At 42.8% G+C, this 17,039-nt stretch overlaps 1 protein-coding gene across 1 annotated transcript in view; it reads right to left on the bottom strand.

Annotated features, from left to right (window-relative positions):
* The window catches only part of MYO1E (myosin IE), a 213,188-nt gene extending 205,260 nt beyond the window's left edge, over nt 1–7,928 (bottom strand). Inside the window, exon 1 of the mRNA XM_060621053.3 lies at nt 7,370–7,928. Within this exon, the coding sequence (XP_060477036.1) occupies nt 7,370–7,372 (3 nt within the window). The 5' untranslated portion in view covers nt 7,373–7,928. The remainder of the gene's footprint in view (nt 1–7,369) is intronic.
* Between the last annotated feature and the right edge of the window lie 9,111 nt (nt 7,929–17,039).

Raw genomic sequence — 17,039 nt, 5'->3', positions numbered from 1 at the left:
TTCAAGCGTTCCCAAGTCTTGAGGAAGCCATCTTTATTCATACTTTAAAATAGCTTAATAGATGCTTCTGCATTTAAATTCAAAATTTTCTATAACAAAGGTCTGCATCTACTTGGGGCACTAAAAGCAACCTTATTTTTGTTGTTGTTGCTGAAAATTCCTACAATCAGACAATGACAATGTCTACATCATTCTGTTACCAAAAAATACTATGCTAAGTTGCTGTCGACATCAAATGCTGGTCACACCGATTAAGTTACTAAGCCACTAACGATGTGGTCCTAATTTTTTGTTTTCTTTCATGTAGGAGGACTAATGGGCTAGGTTTCTTGTGGTTATCTTGTTTCCCTTATTTTCTACTTTTTTAACCTAATTGAGATCAGAGCATTTTCTAGCATGACTTTTATTTTACCCTTATTCCCAGTGTGATATCACCCAGTACCCAAACTTGATGATATGCAAAGTCCCCAAAACAAGGAAATTAAAGCCAAGATCCTTACTACCCATGACAGACAACGTTCTTAGGTCTAAATTATCCCACCCTGGCACTATTGAGTAAAATTAACTAAAACAGATTATTTTTTAATCAACCTTGTCTTCCTTCAAAAGTAGGTGAAATGATTAAGCGATATACAGATGCTTGGATTCAGAAACTGCAAATTAGAAATCATGTATTCAATTGCTTGTGAAAGAGCATAAAGTTAAAAGACCTGCTTCCTTACACACAAGTTGTATGCCCCCTGAACAGTTCTCTTTTCCTTGTTACACTTTGGTTTCTTACCTATAAAATGGCAACAAAAACCATCATTGGTGCAGGAAGAAGTGAACTCACCTATACGAAAGCTGTTTGTTACCATTCCTCCATTAGACATGAGCTCCTCCCAGAGGCGGTGCTTAATTCATCTTTGATTTCCCAATGGTTGCCGCCATATTTGGTAAGGATTCCTACCCAGTAATAAGCATGTATGCTATAACGTCTTTCGTAACTGCTGTTGTCTTTTCCACTTTAGGGTTCAAAGCTCCCCACCTCCAACTACCTGCGTTCTCTGATGAGACCATTCATACTTGTCAAGTTACAGTCAGAAGCCTGAACACCCACTGGTGTTACACATTTGAGTGCCAATGCCATAAACTAGGGAGAACACCCATAGCAGGACTTAGGAGTTTGGAGTGTCCCCCAAGCCTGCCTGTGTTGCTTCACATTCTGCACTAGAGAGGGGTCTACATGTCTCAAAAGCAACAGGAAGTTGAGCAGCTCATTAATGACAGGGAGGGTCTCCCTGGTACGTAGTTCTGGAGGCAAAGTCTCTGCACAGTTATGACAGGCTGGGTAAGCAGGTTACATGGAATTACTATACCACCACCGAAATGTGATAAATATGCTTACCAGGAAAAGGTTTTATAAAATAGGTGGAAAAATACAAGAGCCCAAATTGTACATTTAGCCCATAATTACAACTACATAAAAAGGGTGTGCATTTGGACAGATTAGAAGGGAACCCAAAAGCATGAAAATAATTACTATTAGGGTAGTGACATTACAGGTGAATCCTCCAAATTTATTTCAAAAATTGAAACAGTAATAAATCAAAAATAAATGACCTTCCACCTCCAAGTAGGCTTTTCTGAAGGAAAGAAAGAAAACTACCCGGTCATGTCTAGACTCTAAGGAAACAGACCCTAATCCAACACTACAGTTTGGTGGGAAAAGCCTTATTTGATTGGGATCAGAAAATGAATCCTGGCACCAGTTCAGTCAAATCCTACTTCTGAGGCTTCAGAAGTCAACCCATCTACACTTTTCTGTGAAGTCCAGCAAAAGGATTTAGGATAGAATTAAGATTTTTTTTTTTTTTTTTTTTTTTTTTTAGTAACCTCTACACCCAACATGGGGCTTGAACTCATAACCTGGAGATCAAGAGTCATATGTTCCAGGGACCCAGCCAGCCAGGTGCCCCTAGGATAGAATTTTTAAATCTCTTCTGGGCATTCTACAATGTAGTATGTTTTACTTTCTACAATGTAGCATATCACTATAAGTCCCATGAATGAACTTTTAACAAACACATCAGAACTCAAAACAGGGGAGAGACCATGGCCCCCTTCAGAGCAGTTTCTTGTATTTATTCCTGGAAAAAGCCACCTCCCCTTTGTCCTCCAAAGCCTATCGTATGATATTTCACATCTTCAGAAGGGCCAATTTCTTCTTTAGGGCAGAATGTAACTTCTGGAAACAGTGGAGAGGGACTTGGTATGAGTAAGATGGGCGATCAAGCTGAACACTAAAGTTTTAGGTCAAAAAAGAAGTAAAAAAAACAAACAGATTTTCTTAAGTGGCCACTCAGAGGTGCTTCGTACTTCAGTGACATTGTTCCCTGGTGGCAACTCAGAAGGGCGGGCTGACTTCCCTGGGATGTACAGTGCAAAGTTCCAGGGCTGGTCAAAGCCAATCCCTCGATTTTAGGGAGCACTCTTACAGTTCTATTTTGCTCAAGTGTGGCTGTCATAAAGATAGGTTAAAAAAAATACCTTGCTACGATGCCCAAAAACCTTTTGTCTCTGCCAAAATAAACTGTGAAGCTGAAATTCAAGACACAATTTGTTTACCATTATTACAGAATGTGCTTGTAAGGCCAAGATGTTTATTTTTAGTACCTTTGGCATTTAACCTTTAACCCCTCATTGCTCTGTAAATATTAAGTCCCAGCAAGGTAAAAAAATAATAAAATAAAAATATCAAAACCTCATCATTTTAATAACATATTGATGAAAACACAATTGCTGCATCTTTGTGAAAAAAAAATAGTAGATGACTCAGGCTTGGAAAATCATGACTGTACATAATTTCTATATATTCCATAATGAAGCTTATAATACTTTGCATTGGTATACAGGTTTCAAACTATTTCTGCTTTTTGAACCCAATGAAAATAGCTGTCACAAGTTCTGACCAAGTAATGAGACCCAATCGTTTCTCATTAGGAAATGCAAAGTATTACATGTTCTCTCTTTCATTTAGTCTCACATGAGCTCATGACATTAACACTGAGTACAGGAGCAAAAAGTCATATCCCAAGTCAATATTTACCAAAATGCTCATTATCTAGGCCCAAAGGTAACTCCTGAGACAGACCTCAAATCCAGGAGATTCAACTAGAAGAGTAATAAAAGAGGTCTAGCATGCAATAAAGGGGTTGGGGGGGGGGGGATTTTCCCCAGAAGAGGTGGGGGCGGGGGGGGGGGTGGTAGTGGTGGTGGAGAGGCAGGTGTGATGGGTTAAGAAAGAGAAGTTCAGTTCACAGCCTCACCACTCATACAACTTACACATCTACACTGGTGTTTAGATTGCTCCAAATTTGGATGCAGATTTTCCTTGTTAATAGCCTGGTGATTCCATAGGCTGAAAATACCAGGGAACTCCCTCTCTTAAAGGAAACCCAGTGGGAAGGTGTGGATGTATCAGTGAAACACCATTACTGGTATATGGTTAAAGTTGAGACATTCCTGCTGGTGAGCGAATGGAAGAAAGCATGTGGTTCTCAGGGACACCACTTTGAGATTTACAATAGAGTGGCTACAAACAGCTGACCTGCAGGTGTTTGGCCTTGCAGCAATGATCAGAACACTTTTAAGAATTAACCGGTCTGGCACAAAAATTTGGATTTCCAGCTTCCCTTGAAATATGTAATAGGATCAATGTAACCATGGTAATGTGGTAGTTGTCACGAACCATGGCCTAAGGTCAAGTAATGGTGCTTCTTTAGAGGGGTATATTTACTCTCTAGAGGACAGCCTCACCCCATGAAAAATTGTATGTATCCTGGCCTTTGCAGACATTGGAGTTTGCAACCACGGACAAAGCTGAAATCCCCTGCAGGAGTGTGAAGGAGGCGACTTTCACTTCTTCTGCTACTGTCTGCTTCCTCCACTTCTCCATCCCTTTCTATCTGCTGCTCCATGGGCTTTCTCTTTGTGCCCTGGGCCGACCAAACATTCCCCATGAGGCTGGCCAACCCAAGCTGGCCCCTAGATAATGTCCTGAATTCCATATCCTTCCCTAACCCCTCTGCCTCCATCAAAACTTTTCTGTGCTTCAACCCATTTTTGTTTTGGTTTGGCTTTGTACTATGTCGTTTTGGCCAGGAAACTATTAGCAATCTGATAAACTAATCAGTGGGAGTGGACTAGGTTACCTTCCCAGAAAACATACTTGAAATGGATTCCAGACTTTCTAAATACGTGCCATGCCTTCACCCAAAGGAACTTACCTACCTCGTAGTCAGCTGTCTGACAGATTTCTAAGTACATAAGTCTATTCCTGTGTATTTTTTACAAATAACATCTGTATTTACTCACAAATAATATGCTAGTGAGGGCAAGGGGCGTATCCTGACCATCGTCTGAGGTGATGGTCAATTCAGATTTACTCAAATAGTTCAGTATATTTAAGTCAGAGAAGCCCTATGAATAATAATTTCTGCACCTGACATATATAGATAGCAGAGCTACAGACATGGGTTCCAGTCCATTGGACAGTCCAAGCTGTCATGCCCACTAAAACAGAACTCCCTTTGTAGACGATAAAGCCAAATTCGACAAGGGAAATCTTAGTAGGCTATGATTATTAATCAAAGTCAAAGGAGATGTGGGTCCATCCTAACCAAGGTGCACTAAATTATAAAGACATGCAGAGATTTTTTTTTTTTTTTTCAGTTCGTCAAGTCTCCAAACATAGTTGTTGCTTCTCCAAAGATGGAGAAAAGTGTCCCAAAGTGAGCTTTCAGGAAAAAGATAGGAGGTGAACTCTACACTGGACATTGTGCTCATGAATCAGAAAATGACAATCTTCCTCATGAGTCACAACTGAATGAGTCTTGGCAGGGCCTTAGGGACAGGTTGAGAGTCTTCCTCGTGTGCTACCAGACTTCCTAAGAGATCACACACACAAACAGGCAAACACACAACAATACAGCAGCTCTCCCTACAGCCCAGCCAAGGGCCCCACAGAGTCTCTTCTCCATGCTAACCCTCAGCCACACCCACTGAAGGCAATGCCCCTTCTCTTCCTGTTCTAAGCAGCTGAAGGATGCAGCTGGGCAGACCCACACAGATGTGAATGAAACACAAAATGAAGCCTCATTTGGCTTGAAAGGGTCATATATCAACAGTAAACATTCTAACTGAGGTTGCCGACGACTTAGGATGGGGGATGCCCTAAGACAACTTCACCTAGCTAATGAACAATTTCTCAAGCCACTGAAGAAATGATTCATTTAATTTTGGCCACGTTACTCTACCTCTAGTAGACGGAGCGATGGCGCATGTCCTGTTTCAGGGCAGCAGCTGCTTTAACTTTTTTCTAATGCACTGATAGCCGCCTGGCTGGCCACAACACCACCATCTGTGCCGCTGGCAGGGAACCCATCAATAGGTAAGTCACACCCTGTCCTCCGACAGACATACTATGCAACTCTGGAAACAATTCTCTTCCTTAGAACATGCCTCCTCCGCATCCATTCGATCGACCATCTACTTCAAAAGCAATGTGGCCGAAATGAGCACGTTATTTCCCAAGTCTCCAGAACAGGCATCAGAGACTACTTTTGCAGTGTGTCTGGCATGAAAAATGAATTCACTGAGGCAAAGTTAACTTTCTCAAGGTAGCGCTCAAGTATTTGAATTCAGTAAGTTTCTTTAAGCTCTTGACATAAACATATTGATTTTGTTTTGTTTTTAGAAATATTGAACCATGGAAAATAATTATAGCAGTTCTAAAGTACCAGGACTATCACATTGCTGAAATCCAAGTGGCTGATTAGGTAGTGGCCCAATTAGGTAGCTCATCCACCCACCACACATCAGTGTAAGTGAATGGTTCTCTTACAGGGGCTCCAAAAATAACGTGGAGCAGACTGACTCCTTAAACCCTGAAACTTAAAGAGGAAATTTATTTACAGATCAAGTGTCCTCTTAGGGAGGGGCAGAGGTGACACAACTCTGGACTATGTAAAAAGAAAAAGCTTCTGTCAAAGATGCCCTTTTAAAGACTGTTTTGTTTTTAAGCATTCTTTTGAATAAACACAGCACTCACTGGGTCTTAGAGTTGCTTTTGAGTTTTGTATACAGGTTCGCATGGGCCTTGGCTACATTTCTCAGGCTGGTCTTGGGGGATAGATTTTTAAATCAGCGCTGTACCAGTTACCATTTTGACTTAGCTCCCCATTCACAGTCATTAAAACTTAACAAAACAAACCAGAAGAGTATCAGGTCATCCACCCAGACAGGGTTCTTTGAAAAGAAGCAAGTGTGGAAACTATGAAGCCTCGTAGTAGCACTTTTTTTTTTTTTTTTTTCTTTCTTTCTCGGATGGACTGTCAATCTCTTCAAAATCGAGTCCTTGCCTTTGTGCTTCGGATAGAAACGAACACCATACCCAAACCCAGGGGGATGCGGCTCAGGTTAATGGAGCGGAGTGGGTTGCTGGGGGGCGGGTAGGGGGAAAGTCAGAGCCGAGTGAGAAAAAGTCAGCCACTTCTCTTTATTCCCAAAGTGCCAACGGAAAAAGAACAAAACACTCGACTTCCTCCCGTGCGACCCGTTCGCGGTACACCCGAAAAGCGCCAGTCACCTCGCCCTCGGGGAAGGGGTGGGGGGTGGGGGTGTTTACTCGGCCTCGCGGGCGCGGAGACCCAACCAGCCGCGAGGCTGCCGGCTGCGCCCGGTCACTTTCGCTCTCAGCCGCCCGCCCAGCGCCAGGTGCTCGCCCTACCTGGCGCCCCCGCCGGCCTTTGTGCGGCCCGCGCCGCCCCCGCCGGCGTGTGACTGCCAGGCGGGACAGCTGCTGGCGGCGCGGGGGGCGGAGAGGCGGCGAGTCGGGGAGGCGGCCGGCGCCCGTGCCCGCCGGCGGGGAGGGGGGCGCGGGGCGCGCGCAGGGGAGGGGGCGCGGCGAGCCGGCTCCTGCGCCTCGGTGCCGCGCTCCCCGCCGCCGCGGGCAGGACCACGGGGCCACCGACGCTGCCCCCACCGTCCCCGCGGAAAGAGAGGGGTCCCCTCCGAGGGCCGTGCCCCCGAGCGCAGAGCTGCCCCCACGCTGGCTTCCGACAGCTGGCAGCCATAGCAACCCGGCCACAAAAAGTTTCGCGGCGCCCAAAGCGGCTTGAAAGAAAGTTTTCCTTGGCCCCTCGCTCCCTCTCCCCCAGCCAGGGTTTACGGAAAGCAGCAGGCAATCAGAGCTCGCGACGTGCCGACTCCCGCGTCCACCTTCTCCACCCCTGGCCTCGGCTGCGCGCCCAAGGTGGGTGCCCCGCGCCGACGCTTCCTGCCCGGTCCCAGGGTCAGGCGGTCCCGGGACGCCGTGCGGCCAACTCACCATGGTGACTCGCGCCGCGGTCGCGCCTCTGCCGGCGGCGGCTGCCGGGGAGCTGGGGCTGGAACGCAGGCTCCTGGGAGAACTTCAAAAGTTGGTCCCCTTCGCCAAAAACGGGCTCTCGACACCCAAGCACTCACAGGAGCCAATGGGAACCCTGGGGGGACTCCATCCAGGCGGGATCGGTGGCGCTAGGTGAGGGCGAGAAGGAGGAGACTCAGCAGGCGGGGCGCATGCTGCAGAGGGCAGGGGTCCACTCGGACCAGGCGCTCGCGCCCCCCCCCCGCCCCCCCGCCTAGGTGAGCCCGATGCTCTCCGCGCGTCTGCCTGGCTGCCCAGCCTCGCTCTTCTTTCTTCGGCCACTAACTCTGTACTCCTCCGGCAGAGCCTCGGCTCGGGCTGGGCAATCTGTCCATAAATGGAGAATTCAGCTCAGGCCTGACCAATCAGGGTTTGTTTTCACAGCGTCACTCCTCAGGGAAACCGTGGTAGCCAACAAGCTTGGAGCTGCTAGGGTTTCCAAAGACCTCTGGATCCTGTAGTTCTCCACGCTAGCCTCCAAAGAGCGCTGCTGACCCGGCTCGCTCCGCAGTGCAAGACCTGAACTGTTGGGAACAAAACCCTCCCTGAAAGAGAGGTAAGCCTCTCATTTTTTTTTTTTTTTAAACGCGTAAGTTACAGTAGGTGTGGCTTCCAAGCTGAAGTGGTATGATTTTCCCATAACTTTTTTTTTTAAGAAGGAAATATTTTATCAGCATCAAAGATCAGAGTCGTGGCAGCAACCCAAAGGAAATCCTTTTTCTTTCCAACGTCTGGATTGTGAGGAAAGTCAAAAATATCGTTTCCCCTACCCCTCCTTTTACCTGAATTTCCTTGGAAAACAAAGGAAGGCTTTTTTTTTTTCTTTTTCTTTTTTCTTTTTTTTTCTTTTGGACTTTTGGGTGGTGGAGAAGTTGCACTGCAGCGAGCAGAGAGACGGGAGAAATAACTGGGAAGAAAGCACACTCCAACCTCTGTGAACCCTGTCTGGGTAGAACAATTAGCAAAACCGTCACGGCGCACGTATATTATTTCAGAGTGTGGGCTTTCAAGACTGGGGTGGGCAGTGAGGCTGAGATTGGAGGTGGGGGGAGAATCCAGAAATAAAGTCAGGGGCTCTGGTTTTATTGTTTCTTAAGAGTTCAGCAAGTAAACTTGGTTACAACAGGATTATCCTGACAGGAATCTGTGGTAGGTAAGATTTGAAAACTTCAGGGCCTGGAGAAAGTATGAAGCATAATGATTTATTGTGATTTACTTATGAATTTTGGCGGTGGCCCTTCACATATGTATAGGATCCTAGAGTTGTATGGGTGTTAAAAATGATCTTGTCTAGAACAGGTACACAAAATGTGGTATATTCACGCAATGGGATACTATTCAGCCTTTAAAAAGGAGGGAAGTGCTGACGTGTGCCACAACATGGATGAACCTTGAAAACATATTAAGCGAAAGAAGCTAGGCACAAAGACCACATATCATATGATTCCATTTACATACAAGTAAATAATGGGGAAATCTATAGGGGAAAGCAAATTATTGATGGCCAGAACCCAGGTGAAGGGTGGGGGGAGTAATTTATTAATGGGTATGCGCTTTCTTATTGGGCTGATGAAAATATTCTGGAATTAGATAGTAATTAGTTGTGATGGTTGCACAACTTTGTGAATATACTGAAAGCCACTAAATTGTATGTTTTAGAAGGAAATGTAAATTGTATCTCCTTTTGAAAAATGGAAAGAAAATCAAATTGACTAAATTCTTGTAGTAATCATCCACACAGTGAGACAATAGATATAATTGAATGCCTACTATAGGTCAACTGTGAGTACACTGCTTTCTGCCCTCACCAAGCTTACAATTTTAGAAGGAGGAAGACAGAAGATACTTATGGGAAAGGTATAAATATAATGAGAAGTGGCAGTATTTTTGTGCAAGGAACTGCCATATTTGGAGCTATGGTTTAGGGTAGAGAAGTCATATGGCAGCAATCTATAGCATGAACTGGAAAGGAAACAGCAAGACATCTTCCACCAAATTCTCAGAGAAACAGATCCGATGTTTCAGGGGCATGACAGAATATGATCAGGTATTTTAGGAATTAATGAACAGAGGTTACCAAAGGGAATATTGGAGTTTATCAGTGATACAAGAAACACTACTTATGTTGGAAATGACACGTTGCCTAAGCCACCATCCCATCCACGGATTGACTTGGGCTTCACGGGATACAGACAAAGATGTAGTTGTTTTCCCCAAGGTTAAACAAGGGATACAATGAGACACTGAAAAATCTTTTAATAATTCATCAACAACTTATCGATCTTGGATTCATCTATAACTATCTTGACACTAATTGTTGATTATATTAACATTTGAGGTTGTTTTTTTTTTAATACTTACTTTTATTGTCCCTCATCACCTCTTTCCGGTTTCAAGTGTTAATTCCAATAGGTGCGACTCAAATGGAGATAAATGCTTGTGTTCATTTTGTAACTATATTTTGCAGTATAATTATTTTCCAGAATGAAGTATAAATATATGTATTAATTTTTATATCTAAGCAGTACTTAGATTATAAGATTTAGTGACACATGAAGCTGAATTTGAAGTCTGGCTTTGCCACCTAACTAGCTGTGAGATCTTGATTTCTCTGAGCTTTAGCTCCCTTATCTAGAAAATAGGTTGATCTGAGTATGAAATGAAATATGTGTAAAGATGGCCAAGAAATATTGGTTCCTTTTCCCTGCCACCTATACCATGTGTTCTAGCTTAGGGATTCATTTCTGGGTCCCTGGGTGCGATCACACAGATCGTGGCCCTCTGAATTGTAATGCCAAAATCATGGGGGCTTTTGCACGTGCCTTTTTCTTCAGAGAGTTAATAGCTTTCATCCCAAATTCTCAAAGATGCCATAACTGCCAAAACATGAAGACCCACAGCTCTTGATCATATTTGTTATGCCTTTCTGGGTCTTTGACTTTGTCGTTGCGTTTTTCTTGAGATATAGGGATTTGAATGGAGTCCGATCCTCTAAGGGCAGAGCTTGGATTCTCAAAGCAGAACCCACTAACGCACAGCTCAAACATAGAATATAGAGTATGAGCACGTGATAGGGAGCCTATAATTTCACGAAGAATCCTTCAAGCCCTGCCCTGCCCCATACTCATCTCAGGAAGATACGTTGTCAGTTTGGGCTTGTCAGTCTTCTGCCCTGGTTTACCTGGGAGAGTCCTGGTTTATGCTTTTATCTCAGTGAAATTATTAATTGCACCCCTCTTGCATTCCCAAAACACCCTGATAGTTTGAATGATAGATTATGATCACCCTGAATCTGGGACCAAATCTCACCTCCCCAAAAAATCCTCACTTTATGAAGTTTTCCGGTTTTCTGGATTTACACCTATTTTTAAGAGGGCTCACCAATATATTACCAGATAGTCATCGTTATTCGAGGTCATAGTAGCAATGAAATGAAAACAACTTTTAAAATTGTAAAACTCATTATAGACACATGATGGAGCTAGTCAGATGAGACTACACATCCATGGGCATGATTAAAAATGCAGTTTTATCTGGACTTGAATGAAAAGGAACAAAGAAAAAATCTCAGTGGAAAAAAAATCACTGCTTATTCATTTTGGAAAACAATAAGAAGATAATAGAAGGCAACGAAACTAGTTTCCATGTCAGAACCCTAACATCAAACTGTATTCGCAGCAATACAATTAAAGGAAAATTTGTTGATGGGAAAATTAGGCCAGAAATCTTTGACAAAGCACTAGTGAAACAGAGACTTGTGTCACATCAATGTGGAATGTTCTGGGCAATCACTGCTTCTACCGTCACAGGCATTTATTAGGTTCAGTAGGTATCAGCTATGAGCTAAATGAGCTAAATGCTTACCGTATAATATCTAATCTTCCATACAACCCTATTAACTTCATTTGCAATTAAGAAGCTAAGCTGAGCTTTGCAACCTGGGCCACAGACCAGCTCCCACAAAGAAGAGTGGCAAGAAGAAGAAGAGCCATGATGCCACCAACAAGGTAGTGACCAGAGAGGACGCCATCACCGTTTACAAGTGCATCCATGGAAGTGTGCTCCTTGGGTACCCAAAGAGATCCAGAAATTTGCCATGAGGAAAGTGGGAACTTCAGATGTGTGCATAGATACCAGACTCAACAAAGCTGTTTAGGCTAAAAGAATAAGGAATGTCCCATACCATATCTGTATACAGTTGTCCAGAAAATGTAATGAGGATGAAGATTCACCAAACGAGTTCAGGTTACCTAGGTACCTGTCACCACTTCCAAAAATCTACAGGCAGGAGATTCTGGGTGTCCCTATTGGTTTTGGCTCAGGTCATGATCTCACGGTTCGTGGGTTCGAGCCCCGCATCAGTGACAGTGCAGAGCCTGCTTGGGATTTTCTCTCCCCCTGTCTCCCTGCCCTTTCCCTGCTCATTCTCTCTCTCTCTGTCTCTCTCTCTCTCTCTCTCTCTCTCTCTCAAAATACGTAAATAAACTTAAAAAAAAATCTACAGACGGTTGATATGGTTGAGAACTAACTTCTGATTCCAAATAAAGTTATAAAACTGCCAAAAAAAAAAAAAAAAAGAAACAAACTAAGCTGAGTTTGAAGTAACTTGCCCAAGCTATCACTCAGCTGTTATGCATCAAATCTGTATATTTGCCTGACTCTGAAGCCCCAACTCTTACCCTATGAGCAGTAGCTCCATAGTATGAATGTCCTACTACAAACTTCAGAAGAAGTTTTCCCTGAGGCAGGCCCAATATGAGTCGGAACACCTTAATTAAAATCCTGGGAGCCTCTCCAAACCAGGACAGGGCTCCTGGAAAAATTCTTACTTTTTTATGCAGCCTAAAAATCACATTTGTGTAAGAAAATTACATTTGTATGCAGAGTTTAACTCAACTTTAAACATCTTTTTTCCTTAATATGTTAATATTCCTTCTTACAAAGGACATTGCAGAATTTCAACAGTTGGGTAACATAATGTGATGCTACTTGTGATTAACATTTAAAAAGTAGTGCAGGAGACCTGGCTGGCTCAGTCGGAAAACCTTGTGATTCTTCATCTTGGAGTCATGAGTTCAAGCTCCAAGTTGGGTGTAGAGATTACTTAAATTAATAAAACTTTTTTAAAAAAGTTTTGTTATCACGTAACAATTATTTTACTGAAATAAAGGAATAATTTTTACCAAAATAAAGGAAGAGAAAATACTTAAACGTATGTTTAAATTAACAGCTTATTAAATGCATTTTTGTTGGGGCGACTGGGTGGCTCAGACAGTTAAGCGTCTGACTCTTGATTTTGGCTCCGGTCATGACCTCCTGAGCTGTCAACACAGAGCCTGCTTGGGATTCTCTCTCTCCCTTTCAAAATAAATAAATAAATAATAAACTTTTTTTTAAATTATTCATTTTTGTTATTATATTTTCTATGATTTAAGCCAATATCTTCTTTTTTTTTTCCTTTTTCCCAGTTTCAATTTGACTTTTACATTCAGAATATAAACCCTGACCTTCTTCCAGATTTAAAAATGATTCAATAGTGAGTAATACTAGTTATGATGTTCCATGATCTATCAAGGAGTGAGGTATTCCATAGAAGCGAGCTTTGCAGATAACCAAATCTCCTGGAACAGCTTTGTGTCCACACCCTGATGTTCCTGCTTCTTCCTCTTTCCTGTCAATTATACTGCCTTCTTGGGTTTTGTGTATTCTTGTCAGTCATCTTTAATCTTTGCTTGAGCAAGGCAAGGCATGTATAAATAAATATACATATTTTAGAAACTAAAACATAACAAATAACTGCATGAACCTTGCCTTTTTAAGGAACCAAAACTTTGTGTAACTTGAAGGAAATTTTTTCTATGGTAAACTGCATGCTTCATTGGCTTTTGAAAATATGCTGAATGTCAAGCAGCTTGTGCCTGAAGACTCAAGGTCATCACTATAAATACTAATCACACAGGGTTGTACCAAGCTGAGGTCCTTGGGGACGAATGAATGGAATGACTGTTTGTCACTAGTCTTCATGGCCCTGTATCGCTGTGCCTGTACAGTTCTTTCTTTTTCATTTTGTGTCTCTTGATTTTTTTTTTTAAGTTTATATCCTCCATTGTCAGAGACAATCTGCTGTTCTAATGTAGTCTCTTTTAGTGACAAGAAGGTGAAAAAAAGCACATGGGTTGCTTCATGAGAAAGCTTTAAAAAAATTTTTTTAAATATATGGATATTAAAGTTTATTTATTTTGAGAGAGAGGGAGAAAGCACGTGCATGAGCAGGTAAGGGGCAGAAAGAGAATCCTAGTGCAGAGCCTGACACAGGGCTCGAACTCATGACCATGAGATCATGATCTGAGACGATATCTCACCTCATGAGAAAAAAATGTTTAAAGGCATACATGCCCAGGAGCCAGGGAAAACAGAACACAAATGAAGGTGGGGCTGTGCAGCTGTCTGTCCTCTAGCTCTCCAGCTTCTGGATGTGGATGGGTGTTCTCTGTCTCGTCAAGCTTTTCCTACTTCAAGCAACTCCCTCCTCGTTGCTCCTCCTCCCATAATTTCAGCTTGCAAAATGTCCTCAGTTTGTCATCATCCTGACTGAGGCCCCCAGACGATCTTTCAGTCACCGTGCCCACAGCTAACTGGAAACTTTCCTGTTGGTCTCTTGGTTCAAGTTCCAGAGAGAGAAAGGGAGGAAGAGAAAGAGAGAATCTGACTCACACAGCTCAGCGTTTCAAACCATGCCACCCCAGCCGTAGGTCACCGGCAAGCCTATCCGAGGCTCTGCTTGGACCAGGTGTCTGTACAGCTGCATTCCAAGCAGATGTTGTCACAGGGGTGGTGCCCTAAAGCTACTGCCCCATCAAGGAAAGACAGAGAATGGGGACAGAGTCTCTGAGGAAGGGACATGGGAGGCACTTGAAATTTGGAGCACACAGTGGTTTGCCTACGTCATCTGTCTGCTGCCTTAATTTATACACAATTATCTTGGTGAGGCCATGAGGGCGGTTCCATTCACCTCTTCAACAGGACAAAATGAGTGGGTTTTGCAACAATCATCATTTCAACGCATCAGCATGCACCTCTAAATGTATTTATATATTTAAGATGTGACATATGTTCTGCCTTTATTATCATGCACTTATAAATGTGTGTTTATAGACATGACTATAAATATTTGTGTATACACATTGATGTGTGTGCGTATGTACTTAGGATGACATATTTTTCAAGATATTGGTAAAAAACACTTGGGGAATTTACTTTTTTTATTAATATATTTTTATATCTATTTTTTAGAGCGGTTTTGGGGTCACAGTACAATTGAGGGGAAGATACAGAGATTTCTATATACCTTCTGCTCCCACACCTGCATAGCCTCTCCCATTATCAATAGGGGGATTTACTTTGAATTGAGTGTTTCTTGGTGTTGGTGCCTTGCAGGTTGGCAGCATGGTTTCCAAACCACTACTGTTTTCACTCACCAGAAGAAACATTTGTTCAACACTGTTGTAGGCACTGGAGAAGTATAAGACAAATGCCCTGTCCCCAAAGGATTCACATTTTTCCATGTACATCAATAACATATACAATAACACAAGGGCTTCCTACTTTCATATACAACATGTTTTTGAAAATACACACCAATGCTAGATGTATGAAATTCAAAAACAGATTTGTGCTTTTTAAGGAGAGGGCTCTATTTCCAGAGGGCTAAAATGTAGTGTAAAATCCCTAATCGTGCCTTGTCTCTTAGATCTCGTCTTAGGCTATAATTCCAGAATTTAGTAAATGTTCTTTTTAAGTTTATTTATTTATTTTTGAGAAGGCACACATGTGTGTGTGTGTGTGTGTGTGTGCGCGCGCACGCGCGTGCGCACGTGTGCTTGGGTGCACATGCACGCACGAGTGGGGGAGGGCAGAGACAGAAGGAGAGAGAGAATCCCAAGCAGGCTCCACACTGTCAGTGCAGAGCCCAATGTGGGGCTCAATCTCATGATCCATGAGATCGTGACCTGAGCCGAAATCAAGAGCTGGATGTTTAACTGACTGAGCCACCCGGGCACTGCCCCCCTTTTTCTTTTAAGTAAGCTCTACTACCCAGTGTGGGGCTTGAATTCGTGAATCCGAGATCAAGAGTTTCATGCTCTACCAACTCAGCCAACCAGGTGTCCCAATAAATATTCTTGAAATTTGGACTTCCCTATCCCAGCTGAGCAGAGCTGACCATCTAAAGTCTAAAATGAAGGCAGCTTTCCAATTTGAGTCAGGTTACTTACATCTCTACAAATCGTGAATCGTTTTCCTTATCTGTAAAGACAGAGATAATAATAATACCTCATTTATTTCTTACATAGAATTGTGAGAATTCGGCGAATTAAGTCATATAAAGTGATTAGAATAGTGACTGATGCATAGAGAATTCTCAGTACGAGTTGTCATTGTTGAGCCTAAAGATTCACTACCTTAGGGTTTCCTCTGTCTCAATTGTTCTAAGTTTGTGAGAACTACACTACCGTTCACTGGTGCTTGTTTTTATATTTTCTCATATTTCACTAATTTTGATAAAGCAACAAGGCTAAATGCAATGTAGTAGAAACATAGTTGAATAAATGCGACTGGGTTGACAGAGATGGTGACACTGATGGAACTGAACTGTGAGCTGAGTCATCAGACAGCACCCTCATGAGATGGATCAAAGTGTGCCTTTGTTACCTGACTTATTGCCAGATGCCATATGGAAAGATGGCTCAGGTGCATGAATGCCTAATGACCTTATCTGTGTGAAAGTGAATGTACAAATACCAAGAGCACCAGGAGATGGCCCCTCTCTTCACTATATTAAATTCCTGGAAATCCCAAAGTAAGGCCAAACATGATAAATTTGATGACAATTTCCCATAAAAGGATGCTTTGATAAGGCATTATTAGAAATGAATGATATATTTCACCAAGAATGGGATTCTAAAAGCAGCTAGGATAGTTACAAGCTTCTATAACTTCAGGTAGTACAATTCCACTACAGGTTTTCTCCAAATGGTATAAAACAGATGTAAATGTGGGGCACCTGGGTGGCTCAGTTGGTTGAACATCCAACTCTTGATTTCGGCTCAGGTCGTGATCCCAGTGTCATGGGATCGAGCCCTGGATAGGGCTGCACACCGAATGTGGGGCCTGCTTGAGATTCTCTCTCTCTCTGTCTCTCTATCTCTCTCTCTGTCTATCTTGTTCCCTCTGCATCCCCCCTCTCTCACTTACACACACACTCTCTCCCAAATGAAAATAAATAAATAATCCCAGACTTCAAGCTATACTACAAAGCTGTAATCATCAAGACAGTATGGTACTGGCACAAGAACAGACTCTCAGATCAATGGAACAGAATAGAGAACACAGAAATGGACCCACAAACGTATGGCCAACTAATCTTTGACAAGCAGGAAAGAATATCCAATGGAATAAAGACAATCTCTTCAGCAAGTGGTGCTGGGAAAACTGGACATGCAGAAGAATGAACCTGGACCACTTTCTTACACCATACACAAAAATAAACTCAAAATGGATGAAAGACCTCAATGTAAGAGAGGAAGCCATCAAA

Source organism: Panthera onca, chromosome B3 (assembly GCF_046562875.1).
Source record: "Panthera onca isolate mPanOnc1 chromosome B3, mPanOnc1 haplotype 2, whole genome shotgun sequence".
Lineage (NCBI taxonomy): Eukaryota > Metazoa > Chordata > Mammalia > Carnivora > Felidae > Panthera > Panthera onca.
The sequence above is the reverse complement of the archived record's forward strand: the minus strand, read 5'-3'. Positions and strand labels throughout refer to the sequence as shown.